Raw genomic sequence first — 26,441 nt, forward strand, 5'->3', positions numbered from 1 at the left:
AATCCCTCCAGACATCTAGTACTGTAGTTCCACAAATTCTGAACAGTGTGCAAACCATGTCTGAGATTACACAGCAAACCCAGCTTCTGCCTCCTCACAAGTACCACATTGGCTTGCTAACTAGCCAGTACTGTCTTTATTCTCCTCCCTTCTCCATATAACTTTCTTGGCAGGAGTCACACTTGTTCCCTCCCTCTTGGTTATTAGCTATTGGAGCAATGGACCTCAGGGAATATGCCCAGGAGTCTCATGCTGAGAACAAGGCTAGACTGAAGACCAAAGGAGGAATTTGTCTCCCAGGAATTTCTCACAGTCTGACAATTTGTCGGATCATCTTGTAGGAGAGGTTGGAACTAAAACAGTGATGGGCCAATGACCATACCTTGACTGAGAGTGATTAGCTGCACATACCTCTTGTCTTCTCTTTAAACTTAAATCTTATTACCAGTGACCCAAAGAGACTTCGGAGTCACTGGGCCTTAGTATTTTTTTTTTCTTCTTCTCAATGTGGCTATATTAAATGGGTCTCCCATCTCTACATTTCACAATTGTCTCTTTAATTGGCATATTGTGGATGGATGGCCAAGCTTCATTTGTGAGGACTGCCAGGACACAGGCTTGTAGCCTAAATACCCTGGTGAGATTAATTAGGTCTCAGGCTGTCCAGATATCCAGAAACCAGCTCAAGCTGGACTGTAGAATTTCCGGTGATTAGATAAAAGCCAACATTTCCCCGTAGGAACTTGTGAAACTGATTCCCATCTACCAAAAGGAGTCATTTCCCTTACCTCTGGCCAAAGGAACATGACTTTCAATTGACATGTGTCTGCGGCTGCATGTCACAGCTCACACTAGCCTCCAGGTTCCCTCGGTCCCTAGTTACCAGTGCTTGTTATGCATTTCAAAGTCTACTCTAGACTCTCCAGAATCCCTCTTCCCAGAATACATGTTTGCTCTCTGTATAATAGTCAGTTTCTTTCCTTTGCCCCTGCTATTGTTGCCTCTCTCTCAACTCTGGCCAAGTCCACCCTGCTGGCCATGCCCAGTCTACTTCTTTTTCTCTCCACCCTGCACTTCTCCAGATGGTTCTGGATCTTTTCTCATTTGTACCCACAATGAAAACCTTCTCCTTAATGTTCATGTCCCCAGTTTCTGTCAACGGTCTCTTTACTATACCCCCTCTAACACAACATTCTGTCCACGGGACAGCAATTCCTTGAAACCAGGAAATGCATGGCTTTATACATCCTCATGACAATAGAGCATAGCAACAATTCTTCACTCATGGCCACCATGCAATAAGTATTGAAGGAACAGAAGGCTGGGCAATTTGCTTAGTGTGGTAATAATCAAAGTCAACATTTTACATGACAAGATCAGGTAACACCTGCTTAAATAGAAATTGCAATGTATGACCTGGCTTTTGTTTTGTGAGCTTGGTTTTCTAACATAACACAACACAAAAGAATCAGAAGTTTCCACACTGGAAATCTGTGGAGGCCATCTGAGGTAGACATTGCAGACCGGGGTGCATGGTACTCTGAAGGGAGATGCTAATTGAAACCCCTCATGTCTCTCCCTTTGTTCTCATCTTCTCCTTCTCAATGGGGCATGTTTTTTCATAAGGGGCTGACTGATCTCCATGTCATTTTCACCCTAGGTGGCCCGTGTCTGTTGACAAGTCAAAACTGTTGTTTTAATGCAATACTAGGGTTCTGCAAAGTCACTTTGGACTGTGGTTTTGGTTTTGTTTTGTTTGTCCCTTATAGAGCATTGCCCAAAGAGACCACACATAGCTACTGACAGCCAGTTTTCTTGAGTGCACAGTATGGTCTGTACATGCGCCATGCAAGCACACACGCACACACACACACACACACACACACACACACACACACACACACACACAACATACACTATTTGGGTGGCTTGGGCTAGGGCATCTGGCATTTCTTTTCTTTTTTCTTTCTTTTTTTACTTCTCTTTTCTCTCTTTTTCTTCTTTTTCTTTTCTTCTTCTTCTCTCTCTCTTTCATTTTTCTTTTCTTTCTTTCTTTCTTTCTTTTTTCTTTTCTTTCTTTCTTTCTTTTTTTTTTTTTTTGCGACATGGTTTCTCTGTGTAGCTTTGTAGACCAAGCTGGCCTCAAACTCACAGAGGTCCCCTGTCTCTTCTGCCTCTGCCTCCTGAGTGCTAGGATTAAAGGCTTGTGCCACTACCGCCAGGCCCTGGCATTTCTTTTTTAAGTGTGCTGCAGCAGCTTTTCAACATGAATACTATTGAGTAACTGTCCTCTGGGTAACTGGAAAAGTGATGGAAACACATGCAAGCTCTGGTCTCTCAGCAGGGCTGCTCATGGTGGAGAAGGCACCACCAAGCTAGGCTTACCTAAACTGGAAGAAATAAAAGACCAGTAAAATGGCTTGAGTACAAAGCAACCAACAGTAACTCTTGGGGACTAGGGGAATATCCAGAGAGTGGGTGGAAGGACCCAAGTCTACTCATTTATTGGGTAGTTCTGGAAAGAAATTTGGGGTACTTTCCATGCTTCATAAAGCAGGGCTTGGTAAGCAGGGACTTGCCAGAATGTCAGCTTTATCTCCTCTCATAACTGCAAACTCAAGAGAACTTTACAACATCTACATCCCCCAACTGAATGAGTACAAGCCATTCTAAATTTTTCCAAATGAAGCCAGAGAACAATGGCTAGCGTTTACAGAGCACTTTACATGGTGCAGGCCCAGGGCTGAGTACATTAAACTGACTTACTGAAACCTCACACCTATTTTCAACAATAAAAGCCCATGCCTCCTGGCTTGACCATAGACCTGTTTGTCTGATCCTGCAATCACCAAATGGTATATTTGACTCTCTATCAAAGAAATATTTCCCCCAAAGACTTCCAGTATCAAACTTGGAGATAGGACTAAAATAAACCTTATTTATTTTCTCTTCAGATGTTTACTGAACATTTACTGCTGATTTATACAGTACTAGCGACTATACTCAGGGCCTTGTGCATGCTGAGTAAGCACTTACCAACTGAGCCACATCCCTAGCCCATTAACTAATTTTTATGGAGCTGAATCCTTTATTTTCTTCATGTCATTAAATATTCATAGGTCTTTGTGTAAGTACTATTATTCCTAGCTAAAATACCAGGTTGTAAAAGAGAGGGGTATTTGTCAATTATGGACTGATTTACTACACATTGTTGTAGGAAGCAGAAAGCCAAGATTTGATTCCAGGGCAATTTGATTCCAAAACCAATGCATTCAAGTATTGGTATGCAAGTGATATTGGTATGCAAGCATAAGATACACAGAGGGAAATCCGGGATTGCATTACCTAAACATTTCCTTCTACAGCCCTTACAGCTTCTATCCGGTGTCTTCATTTGCCATTTTTTGTAGCAGAGTCTACTGCCTTCTGAAGTTCACCACATCACAAACCCAGGGCTCCTTACAGCTTGCAAGATTAGTGAGCTGACTTACTGATACTCACTGGTGCAGGTGATCCATGGCAGGGTTAGTATACCTTTATACAAATGCAGAGCCCCAAAGAATGCTGGAAACCAAAGGACACCGTTCAATAATCCACATGCTCCACTGACAAAGATTACAGTGTTGGTAAGATGCCTGTATAGTGACATACACTCCATGAAGCATGTTTCCATGTAGTTCCTGTTTGGAGTAGCTATTCTCAAGCAAGTAGGCTTTACCATTTGGACACAAATCCAAAGGCTTGACTTTGAAGTTGACCTGCCACCTTGTGGAAACTGGAGGCAATGAGCACTACCACTGTTGACTAACACACCATAATAATGTATGATGTAGGGTAACAGCATCTTCTGTCTTTTTAAGGTAAGATCATGGAACTGTCCCAGCAGGTGTGAAGACATTCTACACAGAGGCAACTTTACCTTCTCTTTGGCTATCAGACTATGGAGATGATGGGCTCCCAAGGAATTCCCCAGTCAGGTTGAGAGAAAGAAAGGTGATGCCAGACAGAAAAGTAGCCTGTCTCTAGAAAAGAGATTGTCAGCTTGTCAGGCCCCCTTGCAGGACAGATGACAGCCTAGACAAATGTGGTCAGGACCATACCCTGACCAGGGTTCTTAGTTATGCATACCTATTTCTCTCTACTTAAACCTCAATGTAATATTTATTGATGGGGTTGGGGTCACCTGCTATCTTCCCTTTTTCCTCTTTTGAATGTTGCCACATTGAATAAACCCCACTTTTCAGTTTTTCATTATTACCTATTTCTTTAACTAATGTGGACAAGTGTCCAAAACCAGCTTGTTAGGGCTATCAGGGCCCAGGCTCTGTCACAAACAAACTCCAGCATCAATATGACTAGCTCAAGAATGTCTTAACTATTTAAGTAATCATCCTCCAAAGTAATAATAATGTCTGCTTTATATGATTATCTCATGATTAAAGTAAAAACTATATAAGTGACAGAGACAACTAGACAATGTACAGGGAATGATAGACATTCCTTTTTATTATTTATTATTTTTAATTTATTCTTTGTGTCTTTCACATCATGCATTCCAATCCCATTCATCTCCTCATCCCTTAGTATCCACCCTCTGCCCTAGCAACCTTCCCCTCAAAATAAAATAAAATTTAAGAGAAAAGAAAGAAAAAGAAAATCTCATCTTGGAATCTTAGTGTGACACTGTGAGTCACTCACTCAGTGTACCCACTAGTCCCTATATCTTTACTTTCAAGTGTTCATTGCAATGACTCGTTGGTCTGGTTCGAGGTCTCTGGTTTCTGCTACACCATCAATGTTGGGCCCTCACTGTGACTCCTATTGGTTATGCTGTCGTTGCCCTGTGCCTTGGAGATCCTGCAGCTTTGGGTCTGTAGGATCTGCTCCTTCACATGCTCCAATAGAACGTAGATAGGCTGGATGTTGGGGTGAGTCAACTTATAGCCCTAGTTCTGGGTTTGGGTAGTTGCAGAGTTGATCAACCTACCAACTCTCCCTGGTCTAAACCATTAGGGTGAGCTCTCTAGCTTTCAGTTCAGCTTTGCCCCAGCTAGTTTACCCTAAGCAGTAAGGGGCAAGGGGCGGGGTCAGTTCTCCTACTTTCATGACCTCAGATCTGGCTCACACATACCTACATCACCAGGGCCAGCTCTAAGGTGCTGCCCAAACAGGTGCAGGAACCACTCTACCGAGTGCTGCAGCTGGCGAGGGGCAGGGGCAGCTCTTTGGCTTTTATGACCACCATATGGTGGTCAGCTCTACCACCAGCCTCAGGCAGTGAGAAGCTCACCCCTGCCACCATATGGCAGATGAGACAAAGGAGGGTGTTGCAATCAACCAAGCTGAAAGGAGTTGGAGATCTGGAGAATGCTTTGACATCAGACATGGAAATGCAGAGTTTGGAATTCCTCTATTTTGGACTGGTAATGAACATCCTGTACCATTTTATGTTGGAGGTGTGTGATTTGTTTTTCATTTTTTAAAATAGGGGATTACAGTTAAGAGATTACATGAATCTCAGAAGAGACTTTGTTGAGACCGGGATAGACTATGGGGACTTTTAAAGTTGAACTAAATGCTTTTGAATTATAATATGGCCACAAGTCTATGGGGCCAGGGAGTGGAATGTGGTGGTTCGACTGGGAATGGCCCCCCTAGACTCATGTGTTTGAATGCTTGGCCCATAGGGAGTGGCACTATTGGGAGGTGTGGCCTGGTTGGAGGAAGTGTGTCACTGTGGGAGCGGGCTTTGAGGTCTCATATATGTTCAAGCTATGCCCAGAACACAGCTGCTTTTGCTGCCTGTGGATCCAGATGTAGGACTCTCAGCTCCTCCAGCACCATGTCTGCCTGCACGCCACCATGATGACAACGAACTAAACCTCTGAAACTATAAGCCAGCCCAAATTAAATACTTTCTTTGTAAGACATGTCGTGGTCATGGTGTTTCTTCACAGCAATAGAAACCCTAAGATACACCCCGAACCAAGAAGCTACTTGCAAGTGATACCTGCTGGGAAAGGGCAAATCAGTTTTCTTCAATGGAGTCTCACTGTGAATGTCAATCACACTTCAGTGCAGCACCCATGCCCAGGAGTAGTTGGCCAATACAAAACAAAGTCAATGTTTTCTTTCCTTTTTTGGCAAATTTTTGTTTCATTTTGTTTTGGCATTGTTTTTTCTTTCCTTTCCTTTCCTTTTTTCTCTCTTTCTTTCTTTTTTTTGATTTTGTGTGTGTGTGTGTTTTTTTTGTTTGTTTGTTTTTTTACTTTTGGGAGTTCTTTGGTTTGTTTTGTGAAAGAGAGAAAGAACATAAAGTTGGGTGGGTAGCAAAGTGTGGTGCATCTGGGAAGAGAATTGAGGGAAGTAAAAATGATCAAAATATATTATATGAAAACAGTTTAATTAAAAAATATATTAGTTAAACTTAGTAGCTGTGTAAGTGCAGGCATGAGCCACTTACTGGCCATGGCTTAAAATAACATTTTCAGAGGGTTATGTTCTACTGAATACCTTTCTTTAGTATTTTTTTTATTTTTACTATTTTAAGTTATGTGTATGTGGGGGGCAGTGTTCACATGAACTCAGGTGCCCTTGGACACTAGATCCCCTGTAGGTGGTGAGCTGCCTAACATGGGGTGCTGGGGACTGAATTCAGGTTCACTGGGAGAGCAAGAAGCACTCTTCACTGATGAACCATCTCTCTCTCTAGCCCCATGAATGACTCTTAAAATACTTCATTTCACTATAAAACAATCTGGTGGATATAAAGTCCAAGCATTCCTCAGGAACCTGCCACAGAGGGTATATACTTGAGGTTACATATCAAAGCCCACGCTGCACTCCAGGCTCCTTTGGTCCTTAGTCAGGTACCTATTACATCAAAGCCCACACTAACATCCTGGATCCTGGCCCTTCTCACCTCCCCCTCTACCCTAAACACCCAGGCTGCTTCAGCTCGTAGCCCCCCACCCCCACCCCCCGTCCAGGTGCTTGTTCTCCATGATTTCTCATGCGCCCTTCTCTAGACCTGGCCATGGCTGGTCTGCTTCTTTCTCTGTTCTGGATTCATACAAATGTGTCTGGCTGTTCTCTTACAACCTTCTCCCCATTCATGAAATAGCTATTTTGGGGATTTCTTTACTCCAGTCTCACTTACATCTGGTGCTGAAATCAAGGGGCCTAAGCACAGACACAGAGAAGCTGACAGACTGACTAATCCATGGGTGGGAGGAAGGTTTTTACTATAGATCTAAGAGACAGAATAGCAGAGGCCTTGAGGCCTTTGGGAAATTCCAATGCACCCATGACTATGTCTTGGAGAGAGGCAGACTGTCACATGCCAGAGCTACCTTTCTCTAGAAAGGAGAGAAGAGCAGAAATAGGGGAAACCTCATGGGTTATAAAGGAAAAGACAGTAGCTGCAGGGTAGTGAAGGGAATTCTGTGAACTGGTGCTGTCCGGTAGGGACCCAGGAAACTGGAGGTGAGCATTGGTTTTGGGTATACACCAGAGGACAACAGGAAGCCAGATGTCTCATTCACCAGAGGAAGGGAAGATAGGGAGGTGGCTCTTTTGGCAGATGGAAATCCATTTCACAGGTTCCTGAGAAATGCTGGAAGTATCTGCCAGCAACCCTTCTGTTTTTCCTGCCAGTATCCAATCCAATATTATTACCTCATTTCCCTGACAAAAAATCCATACGATACCATTCTCCTCAGCCCTGAGCCTCAACCACACTGAGTTGTTAATGGACTTCTTTATATCTCCTGCATGTTCACTAGGATGATCCCAAATTATTCATGCCCCTGCCTCCACCTCCTGAGCATTGGGATTGTAGGTGTGCATCTCCATGCCATTTCTCTATTATTTTTTAGACCACACCAATAAAATAATAAATAAAGCAGCAACAGCATTTACAACAAATGTATTTTAAGATACTTGTCAGCACCAGGCAACACAGTATTGGTAGATGCTGAAAGCAAACACACAAATTATGTTTAACAAAGGCAGCTGTTTTTAGTATCCTGATTTAGACTACACTGATTCCAACTTCCTGAGCAAAGTAGAAAATCATTAGTAGGTCTTTAATTGTAGATTATAAGCCTCTACATTATGAATGAGATGCTCTACTATAAAATCATGTTTGCTTTTGCCCTTGCAAAATGATGATGATTCCTAGCAGGCAGACAGGTTGCGGTCTTGCATTTGCTTACACTTTGGAACACTGTAGGAGAGCTGTAAGCAGAGCCTTTGGCATTGCTGAGGCCCATCATCAGGGCAGTATCCTTTAGAGACCATCTTCTTCAGTCATCTCCTCCACAGATCTTCAAGAGCACGGCTCTGTAGTCTCCAGAAGTATCCGACTGTAAAGGACAGGATCAACAGAGAAGAACAAACCATAAATAATGAGGGGATTAGAGGTGAATCAGACCTCACGGTGTTAGGGAAGTCACTTGGGCAGGAGATGCGTGAGCTGCCCTGTTGAGTACATCACACCTTCAGTGACAGCATTCTTTTATACTTGAATGCAGTTACGCTCCTACCTAGCATGTTCTCCGAAATATATGATGTTCAAATCCTCCAGAATTTCAACTAGGACTTTTAAAAAAAAAGAGCAAGATTTCAACAATTACATGTTATTACATATTAGGTGCTAACAAAATCTCTAAAAGCTATGTTCAATAATAATGCAGGGAACCTAGCACTCCTATTTGTAACTCAAACATTACTTGGGGGAACTGGAGGTGTCACTCCGTAGTCTATAGTGGGTTTAACATGCATATAGCCCTGGGTTGAATTTCCAATATAAGAAGCTTAAAGGAAAAGTTTATTTTGTATTAACTATTGCAACTTTTACAAAAATTCTATGCAGCAGAATATGAAATCTCCTTATCTCCATGTAATAGTCAAGTGAGACATATAGAGGGTAAGAAAAGTGCCCTCAAATCAGAGAGTCTGGTCCCTTATTCCTGTTGTCTAACAGTTTTCTCAGAGATCCAAACATTCCATCTGGCAGGGAAGCTCCTTAAGCAGGAAGGTAAACAACTCAAAATAGCTTCAGGAAGTCCCTGAAAGTGAACAGATTAATTTAGCCCCCTCCCCACCAGAGTAAGCAATAAAAGGTGAGAGTCCCTCCCCACCCCCACCCACCACTTCCAGACAAGCTGAGCTGCAAAGACTATGAGACCAGATCAACTGCTTGGGAAAAGCAATAACCTGCTGAGCTTCCTGAAAGGGTTAGACCCGAGTCACTTGGAAAGGACATTCGCCAACTTGTTGAGCTGCCTGCCACAGGCTGTGCAGAGTGTACCCAGTTCCCAGTTTTTGTGAGCTGTCACCCATGCTGGAGTTGGCATTGCTATGACTGTCTTTGAGTAATTTCTGAGCCGGCAAATAACCCCTCACCCACATTCCTGTAAGTAACCCCCAAAAAGCACTTTGATTCACAGAGCTGGGCCTTGGTGATATCCGTACTTGGTTCTGCCATGGAATCCCTGTCTGGGCTAGAAGATGTGTTGTGTCTCTCAAAGAAAAATTTTGTCACATAACAACTCCACTTGGCACTGCTGTTATGAGCCACAGCCCTGAGATGAGGCTTAGCAACCTCTACGCCAGCAGAGAAATGTTCTGGTGGAGAAAAAATAACCATGCCAGCTGAAGGGTTAGGCACGGTGGCCACACTCCCTCCACAAAAGTCAGCACTAGGGGCAAAACTCAGCGTTTTACCCGACTGGCCTTAAAGCTCCCTATTTGTTTCTGTTTTATTTGAGTGACCTAGTCTGTGACCACTTCTTGTCACTGAAGTCTATATTGGGAAAGGTGTAGCTCGGGTGGATATTAGAGTAAGGGTCAAGTGAGTAATGAAGAAAAGTCACCGAGTGGAGATGGTGGGCATAGCGTCATAGCGGGGGACACAAGAGAATCAGTACACATTCTACTGCTGTTGCAGATGATGGAATTAATTCTTCCCTCTCTTGGCTTGCCTGTCCTGCTTTGCCACATGCAACCTTCTTCCAAACTGTTGGCAGTCAGCCACGCTCCAGCTTTGTATTTCAAGAGGGCCTCCAGGGGCTCTGATCAGAGCTGTACAGAATGGTTGGGGTTTGACTGGTCAAGAAAAGATACCCCATTATGTGATGGCACACTGGGTAAAGGGACATGCTTGACGACCTGAGTTTGATCCCCAGAATCCACACAATGGAAGAAGAGAATTGCTTCCACAAGTTGTGCGTGCGCGCGCGCACACACACACACACACACACACACACACACACACACACACACGAAAAGAAGAAGCTTAGAACAGGGCTGTTATTTGCTATAGGGACTAAACAAACATTTGTCTTATCTTTTGCCTCATTACCCCTCTAGACAGTCTATTTATACTGCATTCAAGAAATGCTATTTCATAAAATGTTTTGCTAGCTTGAAAAGAATGTTATGCATCATTTATAGCTTCCTAATTACATTCTATTTATTGTTTTTAAGAGTTAGGTATGGAGACTGTTGTAGTGGCGCACACCTTTAATCCCAGCACTACAGAGGTAGAGGCAGGGGGATCTTTGTGAGTTTAAGGTCAGCTTGGTGTACATAGTGACTTCCAAGACAGCCAGGACCACATAGAGAAACCCTGTTTCAAATAGTCATGTATTACAGCCTAATCTTGAAATCTTAGCATGTTGCAGGCAGAGGCAAGAACATCAGGAGTTTAAAATTACTTGTGGCTACTTACCCTGTTCAGGGCCTGCCTGAGCTACTTGAGAGAGCCCGGCTCTATCATCTCTGCCTCCCAAAAATTCCTCTTAAGAAAGGAACAAAATACTCTGTTGACTGCTGGTAACACACTGAATGGTTCTCTCCCCTCCCTCATATTTCGTCACTACAGACAATTTCTCCTTTATAATAGTGTCTTTCCAAGTTACTACAGATACAGTCTAGGCTCTCATCTCTTGCCATCAGCATGACTATAAACTTACTAATCTAAGTGCCAAGCCATTAATTCTTGTTTTGTGAATCATCCTCCTCTATAGCACAAACATTTCTTAGCCCTTAGCTTACATTCTGTCATCAGGATACAGCTCCTTCCTCATTCACCCTCCTGGAACACGCTCTTCCCTTGCCTTCTCCCTCCCCTCAGGCATCCCACCTTCATCTTCTCTGCTACACAGCCATTATGCAGCAGTAATGGGTAAAGCTCAACTCTAAGCTTTCTTCTCCTCACTCCCAATTTTCTCTGTATGGAATTGCCACCCTTACTCAGAAACATGACTGTGCCAGTTTGAATTGGGAATGTCCTCCATAGGCTCCTATGTTTAAACACCTGGTGCCCAGCAGGTGGCACTGCTTAGAAAATTTAAAGAACCTTCAGGAGGTAGCACCTTGCTGGTGGAAGAACGTCACTGGGGGTGAGACCATGAGATTACTTAGGGTAGTTGCTATATTGCTCTTATACAGCACTTTTTATTATTGACCAAGAAAGTTTAACAAAACATAGTCTCATCTAAATTTCCATTAATATCTTTTTTAGACAGGGCCTCACTATGTTGTATAGGCTGGTCTCACAGCAGAAATCCTCCTGCCTCAGCCATTCCCAAACAATGGGTGTCATAGACATGTGTTATCACATCTTGTCAGGAAAAGATGCCTTTTTTTCCCACCTCTTCTTTTCCCTTCCTCTCTTCCTCAGTAGTCATTGCCCATGAGAGGGGTCAACAAGCAAACAAGCAGTTCAATGTCCAAGTAATCAGAAAAAGTAGAGGATGACTGTTGTGGAATATTATTTTAAGTGGGCAAAGATGTGTTCTATTTGTTGATCCTGCAGCAGAATATTACCTTAACTGTATAAAGGTGTGTTACTCTTGTTTATGCTGTATTTGTTTAACATGTGATGTAAGGATGTGTGATAAATTATGTAAAGATATGTTGCTGTTTCTCTTTGCCTGCCTAAGGCACCTGATTGATCTAATAGACAGGAGAAAGTATAGGTGTGGCTGGCAGGCAGAGAGAACAAATAGGAGGAGAAATCTAGGCTGGAAAAAAGAGAAGGAGGAGGAGAGAATGAGGGACACAGAGAGGGCAAGAAGCCAGGCAGTCCCCAGCCAGTAGATACAAGAGGCAGTGACAGTAAGATATACAGAAGAAAGGCAAAAGGCCCAAGGCAAAAGACAAAGAGAAACAAGTTAATTTAAATTAAAAGAGCTAGCCAGAAATGTGCCTAAACTAAGGCCCAGCATTCAAAACTAATAAGTCTGTGTAGTGATTTGGAAGCTGGTTGGTGCCCCCCCCCAAAAAAAAGGCTGATACAGGTGACAGCACCAAAGACTGGGATGTACACAACACAGAATTCTAATTCCCGAGTCTCAGAAACACAACTTTGAAGACCTCACTGGCTGGTCAGGAAAATGTGAATGAGACTACCTGACAATGTATGTAGGAAGTAGAGAGCAAGGGATCTGTATGAGTTCACATCACAAACTGGACTCCTCCGTGATGGAGTTTTCTTTTTATCAAACTACAAATAGTTTAAATGTTTCCTAATGCAATAACTCTCCATTACCCAGACCATTGGGGGACGGAGAGACACAGCTTAATCAAATTCTCTGGTTGGCTGAGGGTGAAGCAAAAGCCCCCACTGGGGTGGGTGTCAACCTTGTTACTGCCAATTGTTAGAAAACGTATGAGTCTGTTTTTCTGCCTTGGCAAGTACAATGTGGTTAACATTATCGAATCTTCCTATGATGATTGAAACTATTGTAATGTGTCAGGATCAATTCAAATAAATCAAATGTGGGCTGCTGACAAAATCTGTGCTAACTTCTCGGAAGAGCCTGTTGCTCTTTTGGATCAGTTATGATTTCAACTTACCCATGCATCTTTCTCTGATGAAAAAAAGATGCTGTTTAAAAAAAAAAAAGAAAGAAAGAAAGAAAAGAAAAAAAAAGCACAGAGGAATTAGGTGAGCAAATCTAGCTGACTGGTTGAAGTAAGTACATTTATTCATATGTTTTTTTAAAATAAAAATTATTTGTGGGCCCCAAGGCTGGAAGGCTCCCAAGGTGCTTAGAGACACCCAGGCCCATATTTGCACCTGGGTAAGGTGTCTATCATGGGTAGGGCTGCATTACAGGTAGGAGGAAAGACTCCAACTACTCAGTGTGACACAGGAATGTAGCCTACGCCAGGCATTCCCAGTGGCCATGGCTAGGTATCACATTCCTCAGAGATCAGGGTTTCAGAGTCCTAGGGGCTGGAGGGGTAGATCCTGCCAAGAATCTGTACCTGCACAGTCTAAATAATCCTGCAGCTGGCCTGGGGTGTGTGCATCCATCTTGTTACTCTCTACACTTCTGCCGGCTGCTGTCCCATTTGTCCTGGCCCTGCTGGGCTATGGCTTTCAGCAGGTACCAGCCTGGGTCTCCAAAGCTGATTTTCCTGAGAAAGTGTCTAAGAGTATCTAAGAACTCAGAGGTAAAGGAGTCATGCTACATGTGGGGCCCATGTGGAACCAGCCCCAGGCTCTACCTCTGCATCTAGTCAGTGTGGTACTCGGTGACTGGATTTGTTAAATGGCTTCACTCAACCCCAGTGCCCATACTGGATTAATAATCTGAATTATCAAAGGCGTTTAGGGGCTAAGGCTAAACAAAACATGTGTATGCAGCGTCCACAGGAGCCAGGAAAGGGTGTCAGATCCTCTAGAACTGGAGTTATGGATGGTTTCCATGTGGGGCTAGGGACAGAATCCAGGTCCTCTACAAGAGTAATGAGTACTCCTAACTACTGAGCCATCTCTCCAGCCCGCAGTTCCCCAGTTAAGGAATGTCTGGTTATAACTTTTTAAACCTCAGAAAACACAATGATGAGGAAGAGAGAAGTTTAATCAGACCTAGCTATGTTTTAAGGTCTTCCAAAGAAAGATTGTGAGCAGAGAAGGGAAAACTATGCCACGCTATTTCCAGAGGAGACTTACCTGAATGGCTGAGTGCAGAGAGTGGCCATAATTCTTCTTGAACTCATGCCGGATGTCCAGGAGGTCAATCTCTGATCTGGAAACCATTATTCTGTTGAGAGTGAATTCATCTGTTCCAGCCCCCTGGGACAAAAGGGACACTCACTGGTCACATGATGACATGCAGATATTCAGTTATGAGACAGGCCATAGTGCACAAAATACTCAACCACAGCAGCTCTGCTTCACTCATTTAGCACCAAACTCCATCATTCATTTGTTAGAGAAATGTGTGTTGAGCCTGTGTAGTGAGTATAGCCATGCTATGAAGAATAGAGGAGGAGTCCCCGATTAGCATCCTCCAAAGCTATGAAGGATGCAGGCTAGAAAACAAGAAAATTAGTCAGGCACAAATCCCAGCACAGAGGGGAGTTGGGCACAAAATGCCACCCCTAGCTGTTGACCTATTGGTAACTGTTAGCAGCTGAGAGGGGCAGGGTTAGTTTCCTCTAAAAGTATAGCTCCTGCTAAGTCGACCACACTTCTGTGGAAGGCTACACATTCGAAAATATGTGAGCAGCTTAAATTGATCTTGAACAGGAAAAAGAAAGGACACCAAGTTGGGTGGAAAGGGAAGAGCTGGGGGTGGGAAGGTGCATGTGAACAAAACATGTACAAAATTCTCTATGAACTAGTACAATTATTAAATAGAAAGCAAGTACAATCAGCCTGACAGATGAGAGTTACTGGGTTCAATGGAGGTGTGTTTTAGTGGAGCCTGGAAAAGACTAAAGATTAAGAAAGGTCTGCCCAAGAAAGTGACATATACACTGAAGCCCAAATAATCAGGGGTATGGTGGACACAGTGCGACACACCTGTGTTTGCAACACTGGAGAGGTTGGGGACACACATGATATATGCATCAGGGAAGGAGGGGTGGATTTGTATAGGAAACAAAGAATGTTCTAGTAAAAGACTCTCTTCCTCCCTCCCTCCTCCTTCCCCCCCCCTCTCTCCCCCTCTCCCCACACCCCACTCTCTGTGGTGTATGTGTGTATGAAAGTTTAGGACAAGAAAGAATGCCACATCTGAGGATATATAAATAATGAACAACAGCAAATAATGCATCTGGAAAACCTAGACCTTGTTAACCATGAAATAAACGTCTAACTGTACCCCACATACGTAGAACTGTTGCAATATTTTGAACTAAGAATGCGGAGATGAGATCTTATTTGTGGTTGCTTTCGAGGCAGCCCATTTGCAATATGAAATACAGATTCCAGGGAGAACCAGAATGAGTACAAGGGAGTAAGAGGAGAGACTCCGAGACACATTCAGATGGGGCTGCTGCAGCAAAGCAGAGAGATGGCTGTGAACTCGGCTGGAGTAAGGGCCAGAGATGGAGAAAACAGGGAGACGGAGAGCTGTTTGCAGGTAGGTGGACAATGGGGAAAGAGCGTAAAGCAGTTCAAGGCAGCTATTACACCCATGCTGGCTCTCTTTATTTTTGTATCCAAGAAATGCCAGTTGAACATTTGCTGTGTACCAGGCACTCTTCCCTGCACCATTCACACAGCCATGAATAGATTCTGGCCCCATGGAGTTTATTTTCTCCCAGGTGGAGATAGCAAACTATAGTTAAACAAAAAGCAAAGTAATGATTAGTCTCGCTTAATAGGAACTGAGGCAATCTCAGTACTGACTTTTACTTAGAATGAGAAAAAAGCTGCTCATCCTGAATTTCAAAGCCTCTTGACGTCATATTTGCACAGAGCTTTAGGATGGGAATTGTGTTTAGCCATGGAAAAAATAAAATATTTTAATAAATATTAACTATGGAAGAAAACACCGGGAAATAGGATGCAGAGTGATGAAAAGAGAGTCAGTTGACTGCATAATTCAGGGAGGGTTATTTCAAGAGGAGACATTTGAGCTGAGACCTGAAAAGACGAAAGAAGACAGTCACATCTCAGGTGGAGGAACACTACAGACAGGGAAGACAGATACAGAGACGCCAATGGAGGAACAGCCTTGCTAACCAGGATATGGCAAGGAGCAGGAGGTGGCTGAGACAGAAGGAAAAAGGCTGGAGAGGGCACGTCCCATTTCCAGAGCTGAGCAAGGCCAGTTCCAGTAGGCACAGCCTGTGAGGTCCCTGGACACGGGAGCCAGGACTGGTGGTGACATGAGGGGAGGGGAATGGACATTATTTTTACAGGCATGGGAAATGCCCACTGAATAACCAAGGAAGCATTGACTCTGAGCTAAACCCAGCTGTAGGGAATGAAGACAAAAAAAAAAAAAAAACCTTGAGTCATCAGTATCCTGCTCATGTTGCTGGCTCAGCTGGCCTCATTTGGAATAAGGTCACTTGAGAGACCGTGCATTTCAGGGGCTTTTTGAGGTTTAGCATTCTACAAGTTCTACTTCCTACACAGATGAAGTAAGGAAAATGAGTTAGCTAATTCTTTATGAGCTCCCTCTACCCTGACTGGTGCATTTATTATCATACTTTGAGGCAAATTAGTAGAAAATTAGCGGCAAAAAGAAACTCACTGAAGTGGAAACGAAATATGACATTCCATCAGCATTAAACAGTATTTTTTTCTCCATGAGGGATGCTATCTACCAGTACAATATGAAAATTTCAGACTAACCTTCAAAGCTTGATGAAGTCTTGCTGCTAAAAAAGCCGGGGTGTTCCTCGTACAATGAACTGTTTATTGTTAAACAAAAGGCAAAGTAATGATTAGTCTCACTTATTAGGAACTGAGGCAATCCCAGTACTGACTTGTACTTAGAATGAGAGAAAAGCTGCTAATCCCGGGTTTCAAAGCCTCACGATGTCATACTTGCACAGAACTTTAGGATGGGAATTGTGTTCAGCCACGGAAAAAATATATCTGCCAAAGACCCTCCCATATGTCTGACTCAACTTCACTTCTCAGACATACTGCATGCCTCATCTTGTCATAATACTAGGTTGTACCATAACTCAGTTTCTACATCTTTGACTACTAAGGCTACTAATGAACAGCTTGGACTTCCAATGACTATGAAGATGTTGCTACAAATAACTCACTGTATAAAAAGGACACTGAAACTTCAATGTAGAACCCTATCTCCTTGTGGAAAGAGTTTCCTTTAAAATGAATGGACTAGGAGGTATAGGCTAGTGAGATTGACTGTGTTGGAACTACATGCAACTGAAGTTTAGAATCTAAAATATACTTGGGGAGCAGAAAGGGAATGGGATGGGGCTTGGGGGGCAAGGGAGAAGGGGAGGAAGAGGGAACTGGGATTGGCATATAAAAGATTGTTTCAAATTTAAATTGTGTGAGAGAGAGAAACCTAAAATATACTATGGTGTTCCAAATATTTATTATGAAACGGCAAGGAAAACAAAATCAGAAAGAGAATACTCACAAAAAACATGGGTAAATCCATTTTCCTTGAGATAAGTGAAAAACTAGAGGAAGAGTAAAGTCTATAGAGAATAAACCTATTTACACAGCACAGTTGTTTTCATGCTCTTAAATCTGCCCAGGCAGGAATCTGACTAAAAGTGAGTGAATGGACTCCATAAGGAAGCCTGGGGCTTTCCTTATAGTGCTTCCATACTCTTAAGGAAAGCTAAAGCCTTGCTGTATGTGGTGGCTTAAATTGTAAACACCCTTGGTAGTCTCTGAAATTTGAATACTTGATTCCCAGCTGATGGCACCGTTTGGGGGAGGTTTAGGAGGTGTGGTCTTGCTAGAGGAAGTATATCACTGGGGATGGGTTTTGACAGTTGAAATCCTTAAATTACTTCCAGTTCAGTCTCTCTGCTTCCTAGTTGTAGTTAAAGATGTGAGCCTTGAGCTTCCTGTTCCTGCTGCCATGCTGTCCTTTCCATTATAGACTCTTATCTCTCTAGAACCATACGCCCAAATAAACCCTTCCCTTCATTGCTAAGTTGCCTTGGTGATTTTACCATTTTCGACAGCAACAGAAAGGCAACTAATAGTATCTATAAATGATTTATGGAAAACTTTAGATGTGATGTTGTCTGACAAGAGACCAACCATTTGCATTTGTACTACCTAAATTTTCTTTAACAAGTATTGGGCTTTAAGAATTTGACCAAAACCATTATGATTTCCTTTATCTTGTTAAGCTTTCAACTATTTCCCCACAACTAGACCTATACACTTCTTCTCATCATAGTCCTTCCTTTCCCTTAGCTGGCCTTTTCTTTATTTTCTTAAGTATAAGGTTTGCTCTTTGTATCTGAAAATAGGGAAAGTGGCGTTAACTTAGCAGTAAGGAAACTTACTTTGGCACCCATCATCGAAAGGGAGACTAGAGGAACTACTTCAATTATAACCATCAGCACAGTTCACAATTGCCTATTTCCAGCACTCTTCATTGTCTGGACCAAACTATAACTTGCTGTAAGCTCCTAAATTCTGACTAGCCCTCATCTTGCACAATTCATTAAATTCATTAAAATGAAGACCACACCCCTTTATCAGTTCAGCTCAAAAAGTCACAGTGGAAGGAAGTCAATCTGAGTCCCAAGTTTACTGCATCCCCAAAGGGATGAATGAGTTTAAATGAGTTGACATTTGTGAGGAGTTTAACATGATACCCTGGACACAGAAATTAAGGTTAAGGCATCAGAGGTGGGAACTAGCATTTGGAGGATGAATCCCAGGAACCAGTAGAGAAATCATTCTTAGGGATCTTACAACAGGTGCTGTCAGTTACTATAATGGATTTTAGGAATGACTTCCTGCTGGTGAAATGACAATGGGAATTCTGTTACGAGTAGTTTTTCCTGCTGCCGGACCCACCGCCACACCAGCCCCAAAATAACACACTGAGACTCTGTATTTGATATAATGCTGTTGGCCACTTACTTGTTTCTTATCGGCTAGCTCTGTCTTAATTATTAACCCATTTCTATTAATCTAAGTATTTCCATGTGGTCTCATCTTTCCAGAGAGTAGGGTAGGGCCTCTGTTCTCTCCAGTCTCTCCATGTTGACATGTTGACTCCTCCCTACTACTTCCTCGAATCCTCCTTGTCTCCTAGTCCCACCTATCTTGCTTTCCTATTGGCCAAGAGTGCTTTATTCATTAACCAGCATGAGAAACATATTTACAAAATGACATCTCCCATCAGAATTCTGCAGTAGGCTATACAGCATCTCTAAGTAGATATCCTAGACACCCCCTCGCCCCTGTTTGTGTGGAGGTGCAGAGAGAGAAAGAGAAAGATGGAGGGAGAGAGTTAAGATTTTTTTTGGACTTCACTAAAGAGGTCAAGAATCCTGTCTTTGAGAGGTGCCTCCTTTAATTGCACCTTTCTTTTGAGAGACTCTCTTAGTGAATGAGCCCTCCCTGCCTACATAACAGCATTCCTGACCACTCGTTAATGTATGAGTCTATATAGGAATGGATTCTGCTTGAATCCCACCTCAACCAAAGAGAAAGAGATCTACAGCTCTGACTTTGGCTCTAGTTTGGGAAGAAACTGACATGTTCCAGAGATAACCAAATACAGTGGGATACCAAATTGATTAGGGCTCAGTTTCAACAAGGTTCAGTAAAAATGCAAGTAGAATGTAATATTCAGCTTTCAAAGAGGGTATAATCTAAACACGACTGCAAGCCAAGTACAGATTTAAAATGCAAGATAAGAAGCAAGTACATAACTTCTCCATGCATTGTTGAGATAGCTGTTTCTACCATGGACTGCTGGGGTGGGGCTGTAAAGTGCACATATGGATCAGTGAGGATTCTTAAAATTAGCTCACCTCGACATTGACTTCAAAGAAGGAGAAACAGTTCCATTTATTGACACTCAAGGGCTTACCTATGGCCAGCAGCAGGTCTTCAAAATGCCCAGATAATTCTCCTTTAATGCTGTCCTCAATGTCCTTCTGGCTAATATTTCTGTACTCATCAAATGCTAAAAAGTAGCACCATAAAAATATTTAAAGCACCCCAGAGGGCCACACTTGAATATATTTCACATTTAAAAATGCAACACGTAGCAGATCAACCAGCAAGCTCAGAACCTCAGCCATCACAAGGTGAGCACAGTGAAGACTGAAGTCCTTAGGCCGTTTCTTCAGTGACCTCTCCTCCCTGCCACCTTGAAGCAGTTAAAACAGCTTGAATTGGTCTGTGACAAATTATTTATCCATTTTAAAATTGTAGCAGCGCCAGGAATCAATGCTGTAGCCAGTGGTCAGATGTGCTTCTCGTGCTTCAGAACATTAAATGAGAAGATTCCTTAAAACATTCTTAATATTAATTTTATGGTGTGTGTGTGTGTGTGTGTGTGTGTGTGTGTGTGTGTGTGTGTGTGTGTACACATGTGTGGAGGTCAGAGGACAACTTTAGGAGTTGAATTTCTCCTCTCATGACATGGGTTCCAGGGACCAAACACAAGTGGTTAGGCTTGATTGCAAGTGCCTTTATGGTGGCAAATGCCTTTATCGGAGAAGCCACCTTAACTGGCCCTGTCTGGGAGGGCTTGGATTTCCTGTGCTGAGGAAATCATTCTCTAAGGCAGTTTGGGCCACTTTACACCTACCAGAAGCAATCCGAATTTCTTGATCAGTATTTTTCTTAAGTAAAACTTGGACATGTGTCATAGAGTATACAGGACAATTTTTCCAACAGGGTTGAAGGTTTTTGTTTTTGCTTTTTTTTGTTTTGTTTTGAGATGGGAGTTTTACTCCTGTGGCCCTAAATGGCTTGGAACTTACAGATATCTTCCTGCTTCTGCTTGAATGAAAGGCATGAGTCATCCAACACATTTTGAAAGAAAAAAAGAACGAAATAAAATTTGCAATACAGGGGTCAAACCAAGACCTTAGTATACCCACTATCATATTGCACCAAAAGTCACTGTCACTGTTGAAGTTAAAGAAGAGCAATTTCAGAATTAAAAGTCCCAGCAAGAACCTTCTGTTTTCCCAGATCAGTCTCAGGTTAGTCTTATATGCTGCTGTTTTTTAAACTGGCACCTGGAAGCCATTGCTATACTGTGGCCATGCTAAATGGAACTCTGTGCTTCCAGACCAGCTCAGGGAGACACAGAGGGAGGGTGGGACCCAATCATTGGTCTGAGAGAAAGAGCTGGCCCTCCCCACTCTCATGTCAGAGAGAGGCCACTGTTTTCACCATTAATCCATCCACAAAAGCCCCTTTGGTCACCATTAGTCAACCAACAAATTCCCTTTCAATGTCTAGCTTTTCCAGAAGGTGGTGGACCCGAGATGGATGGGTGGAGGTTTGATAACCAGCTCCTCCAACCCACAACAACCAGCCTTTCTGCTCTGGGCAGGATTGCCTCTTCTCCATTCTCATCTATGGCTTGCTACTCACAGGGTAGGTAGCCTACTCAGTCTTCAGAGCAAAATGAAAGAAAATGTCAGTACTGCCTTGAGTTAAAATGCAACTTCTCCACTTGGTTTCCTAAGAGGTTTCTACATAAACTGCAAAGACATCCACAAATATATATATATATATTGAGAGAGAGAGAGAGAGAGAGAGAGAGAGAGAGAGAGAGCAAAACAGACTCAGTCATACTTAGTCTCAGCTGAGGGAAGCTCCGCAGACAGAGGACTTCGGTGAATTTGTCCTCATCCGTGCCCCATTTGTTCTCACCAGCGTTAAAGAGGATCTGCACAAATGGAAGAAACCCTGCATATCATCACAAATACAGGCTTTTCTCTACTGGAGGGATTGGAAGGGGTAGAGTGGGGATTTTATTTGACTTTAGAGGCCAGTAAAACCATCTATCATCCACACCATTCACTTTTAGCGGACTTCAGACCTGAAGGTCAAATGCAAGATCTGGTGGTGGCAGTGGTGGATGCTCACCACCACAGTGGCAGGCAGAGGCTGGGCTGGATGATGCTTGTCCCCAGGCCTTGACTCAGACTGGACAGGAGATGATAGGCTTGGGTGGGTAATACCATCTTTTGCAAAGGCCATCAAGGGTGTATGTGTGTGAAAGAGACATTCTCCTGGCTGTTACTGACCTGGGCATCTTTCTTGGCCAGATGTTCATCCACTTTTAGACTTTCATCTCTTCTACCCTAAACCAGAAGGGACGATTAAAAGAAGAACAAAAGCAAAAACAAAACCCAAGGTCAATCCTTTAAGGACCCAGTACTCCAACCCGCAGTTTATCTTGATAGATTTTTTTTTTTTTCATGCAAACCATGTAGTAGAGAAGTATCTGGCATTCTTGGGTACAGGTCTGTCCCTGCCACTGACTTGTCAATCAGTGTAGCAAAGCACACAATCTAGAGTCTCAATCTCCTCTGGATGGAAAGACAAGGCATAGACCGAAAATATTACAAAACATATCTGATAAAAGACTAATAAAAAATATACAAAGTACTTTTGAGAACCAGTAAGAAGATAATAAACAACCCAATTTTATATTTTTGGTTGTGAGCCTGGCCTTTAACGGCTGAGCCATCTCTCTAGCCCAACAACCCAATTTTAAAAAAGAGGAAAAGATCTAAGGCACCATCCCAACAAAGATGTATAGACAGCATGAAAGCACACAGAAAGAGGCTTTTCATCATGTCTCTGAGGGCTACACATTAAAATTAAAACAGGACCTATTAGTATGGTTAAACTCCAAAAACACCGACAACACCAAATACTGGGAAAGACTAGAAAAAATAGGAACCCTACATTCATTGCTAGTGGGGATGTAAGATATTACATGCACTCTGAGAGACCACCCAGCAGTTTTCTACATTGCTAGGTATACTCCTACAGTATGATCCATCAATTATGATCCTTGACATTCATCTAAGGAAGCTGGACACATGTCCACACAAAAGCTTGCAAATAAATATTCAACTAGAGTTTTATTTTTAATTGTCAATACTTGGAAGTAACTAAGGTGCCCTTCAACCAATAAACAGTTTATACAATAAGATATTATTCGGCAAAAATAGACATAAGCTGGCTAGTTGTGGAATAAATAAAATGTGGAAAACCCTTACAGGCACATGCAATATTCATTATATTGGTAAAATGCCATTTGCTGTTTGAGGTCACTGAGAAGTTGGCTCTGGGCAGCACTGATACTCCAAGTTCAGCTCAAGCATGTTTATGTCACATGTCCCCCAAATGCCCCTGACCTGGGTCAGAATGACCCCCTGAGTATTTCACGGGGAGAGGGAAAACAGCCAAGGTGACCATTGTCTATCCCATAATACCATAATGACTACAGTGGGAAAGAGAACACTGTCCAACCAGGAGCTTTTCTAGCGTGACTAAGCAGGGCATCCCCAGTCATTTCTGCTAGGTTAGTGCTTCTCAACCTTCCTCACATTGTAGTGACTCACCATCATATAATTATTCCATTGCTATTCCATAACTGTAATATTACTGCTACTATGAACCATAATGTAAATATCTGATATTTCCCCCAAAGGGGTCATGACCCACACGTTGATAACCACTGTGCTAGATGGTTATAAGCACTGGTTTGGTGATGTTCTCTCTGTTTGCGGTGTGGTGATTGTCCTTTTGCTTGAAGCCTCACCACAGGGGACACAGTGCTCTACCCAGGACACTCATCCCACAGCTTGGGCTGCCTGTTTCAACTGGCTTTCCCTATTTGATCTCTGCGGGATCTCTGCAATTAACCAATTTGATAGTTACCTTTTGTTACTCTCTCAGTCAGGATATTCCAGCGGTTCCTGCTGGATGTTATGATTGCCTGATTTGATGAGGTTTTTCTGTCTTTCTGCTGCTACTTTTGATTTTTTTTTCCTTTGTTATTGCTTGCTATATACTTGGGAAATTCAAATTCACTCATTCAAAAAAAAAAAAAATAAAGCACATATATCATAGATGAATCTCTAAACCACATGGCTAAGTGTTGAGAGCTGGTCTGAAAAGGCTGTATAAGAAATGACATCAACTACTGGACACTATACAAGAGGCAAGACAGAAGCAGAAAAAGATGAATAGTTTCTGTGGGAGAGGGAAAGAATGATATAAATAAAAGGCAGAAGACAGATGTCCTAGAGCGGTGAAACCATTCTGCATGAAACTGTAATGGTAGGTACGTTCACACATTAGTTAAAGTCCAGGCCATTTGAGTAAACCCTAATGTGTTAATCCCTTTCTATGCACACAGCATCTTGCTTACTCTCTCTTAACCTTCATAATACCTCAAGCTGTTAATACTATCTGAAGTGTAATTTCTCAGGCATGAACACAAATTCCTTAAAGCTTAAGGGAACTTGTACAGATACAGATATAGGGAGCCATCAGGCAGTGGGAGGAGCCAGTTCTATCTGATCCCAAAGATCTTGGAACTCTACCTTTCCTGCTTCCTGTGGGTGAGCTCACATCACACATGTGGATATGCACTATAACATGCACTGGCAGGACCAAGTGTGCCACTGTCCTTCATATATTTGGGTGTGTGTATTCAACCTTCCCCAGGTTTTCAGCAGTTAAAGCACCTCAAGCTATAATGAGGATGAATTATCTCCAAGCTGCATAATATCTCACATGGCCAGCACTACTTCAGCCATCAAGCTGAGCCACTGGGGATTTTCTCACATATCAGGAGCTGTGTAAATCGGCTGCAAGAAGTCAGTGAGACAGGGCTTCTATCATGTCCTCTCTTATAGGAGCCCATGAATATGCCTCATTCTTGATTTTTACCATGTTGGTTTGTTTAGGCACCACATGCATGCTGTGCCCATACACACATGCCTGAAGAGGGAACAGGATCCCCTGGGACTGGAATTACAGGGGATTGTGAGCTTACACGTGAGTGTTGAGATTCCAACTTTGGTCCTCTGAAGAACAGTCAATACTCTTAACTGCTGAGCCATTTCTCCAGCCCCAACTTTAGCATCTTGTGTGTGTGTGTGTGTGTGTGTGTGTGTGTATTCTTAGGAATCCAGGAGAAAATCTACACATTCTAAAGATGTGAGCATGCTGAAATAGAGCAGTTAAGAGTTTATGTGAGTGGCATATCAGAACAGCACACTGACCCTCGGTGGAAATACTTCTAATCTGTAGATTCATCTGACCCAACCAAGATTTTTATTGTGGTTCTGTCACCATACGTGCTTTTGTGACCTTGGTTAAACACTTTATTGATGATGAAAATGTAAATGTGATTTGAACAAATCATTCCAAAGAAAAGTGGAAATCTCACTATTCCTGAAAACGATTTCTGAGCTTGTGGCTTACTGGGAGAGGCAAATAATGAAAAATAGAACCTTACATCTGCCAGAGTCAGCAGAGCTTTCCGGAAGTCACCAGATGTTTCCGAACTAATGTCATCTCCAAGACTCTTCTTATACACTGAAACCAAATATGAATGAGATTTAATCACAAGAGACTAAAAGAGACTGCTCCAGAGCAGAGCACAGTGACCTCAAGGGTGTTCTGTTTGCCATTCTGGTGCTCTGCTGGTGTGGGAGTGTGTGGTGGAGGCATCTCTCTGGCCCTGATTCTGCTGTGTGCTGTGAGAGGCAAGCAGTAAGAACTGTGGCTCTCAACTGAATTGCGGTTCATTTCATCTGACAGTGGCTCTAAAGGATACACAGGCAAATGAGGTCCTGAGCTCTTTATTAAGCTTCTCTTCTGAGCCCCTGGGATACCAATACCAGACAGGCAGTACCCTCCTCCCAAACTTGCAATTTCAGATAACCCCAACTTCTTTGCCATGGAGTCCTTAACCTGGGAGGTACTGGTGTTTTACCCTCTGTCTTCCATTTCTGTTTTCAAAAAAAAAAAAAAAAGTACTGATGCAATTATCTCTAATAAACTCTTGTGTTAGAATAGCTAGTGTTTTGTGTGTGTGTGTGTGTGTGTGTGTGTGTGTGTGTGTGTTTTCTGACTGGACTCTAATTAGTACATCAATAACAATTTAGTTGCCTATAATTTAGTTACCTATCATTTAATTGGAATTTCTCAAAATAATCTTTCTGCCTGGATTGGCCCCTGATCCTGCTGCTCCTGTCTCCGGTCCCCTTTGAGAGCACCCTTGGAGCTCTGATACACCCCCACCCATCCCAACCTCCAGCCTACCCCCCCCCACCCTGTGCCCTACCCCCCCCCCACGGTCCTGCCGCTCTGGTTGAGCACTGGGACAGAGGGTGGAGCCAACAGTCCACCCTACTTCGGAGACCTCTCGGAGCAACTCCGAACAAAGGAGACCTGACTATCCACGTGGGACCACCTGTAATTTCCACTGGCTTGGTCCCTGACCCCGCCTCCAGTCCTCTGCTGGAGTCCCAGGCCCCTCCCAGAGATCCGCCTATCTCTGCGGGTCCACTTGGAGTTCCTGCAGGCAAGATCCTTGACCCCCAAATCCGGGCCCCTGCAAAAGAACGAGGTCTCAGCTGGAGAGCGCCAGTTTCCAGTGAGATCCCACTACCCTGCAAAAACTTCTCAAGTTCCAGCCCAGCCCTCGTCCTCTTCTCCCGGC

General features: G+C 43.0%; 1 protein-coding gene across 1 annotated transcript in view; it reads right to left on the bottom strand.

Moving 5' to 3' along the window:
* Nucleotides 1-7,911: 7,911 nt before the first annotated feature.
* Anxa3 (annexin A3) overlaps nt 7,912-26,441 on the bottom strand; it is a 58,323-nt gene continuing 39,793 nt past the window's right edge. The window contains exons 6-12 of the mRNA XM_051198187.1: nt 25,233-25,312; nt 21,997-22,053; nt 21,542-21,635; nt 19,815-19,910; nt 16,613-16,671; nt 13,973-14,095; nt 7,912-8,366 (exon numbers count right to left, since the gene is read on the bottom strand). Of these exons, the coding sequence (XP_051054144.1) occupies nt 8,307-8,366; nt 13,973-14,095; nt 16,613-16,671; nt 19,815-19,910; nt 21,542-21,635; nt 21,997-22,053; nt 25,233-25,312 (569 nt within the window). The 3' untranslated portion in view covers nt 7,912-8,306. The remainder of the gene's footprint in view (nt 8,367-13,972; nt 14,096-16,612; nt 16,672-19,814; nt 19,911-21,541; nt 21,636-21,996; nt 22,054-25,232; nt 25,313-26,441) is intronic.

The sequence above is a fragment of the Phodopus roborovskii genome, unplaced genomic scaffold (assembly GCF_943737965.1).
Source record: "Phodopus roborovskii unplaced genomic scaffold, PHOROB, whole genome shotgun sequence".
NCBI classification, from domain to species: Eukaryota; Metazoa; Chordata; class Mammalia; order Rodentia; family Cricetidae; genus Phodopus; species Phodopus roborovskii.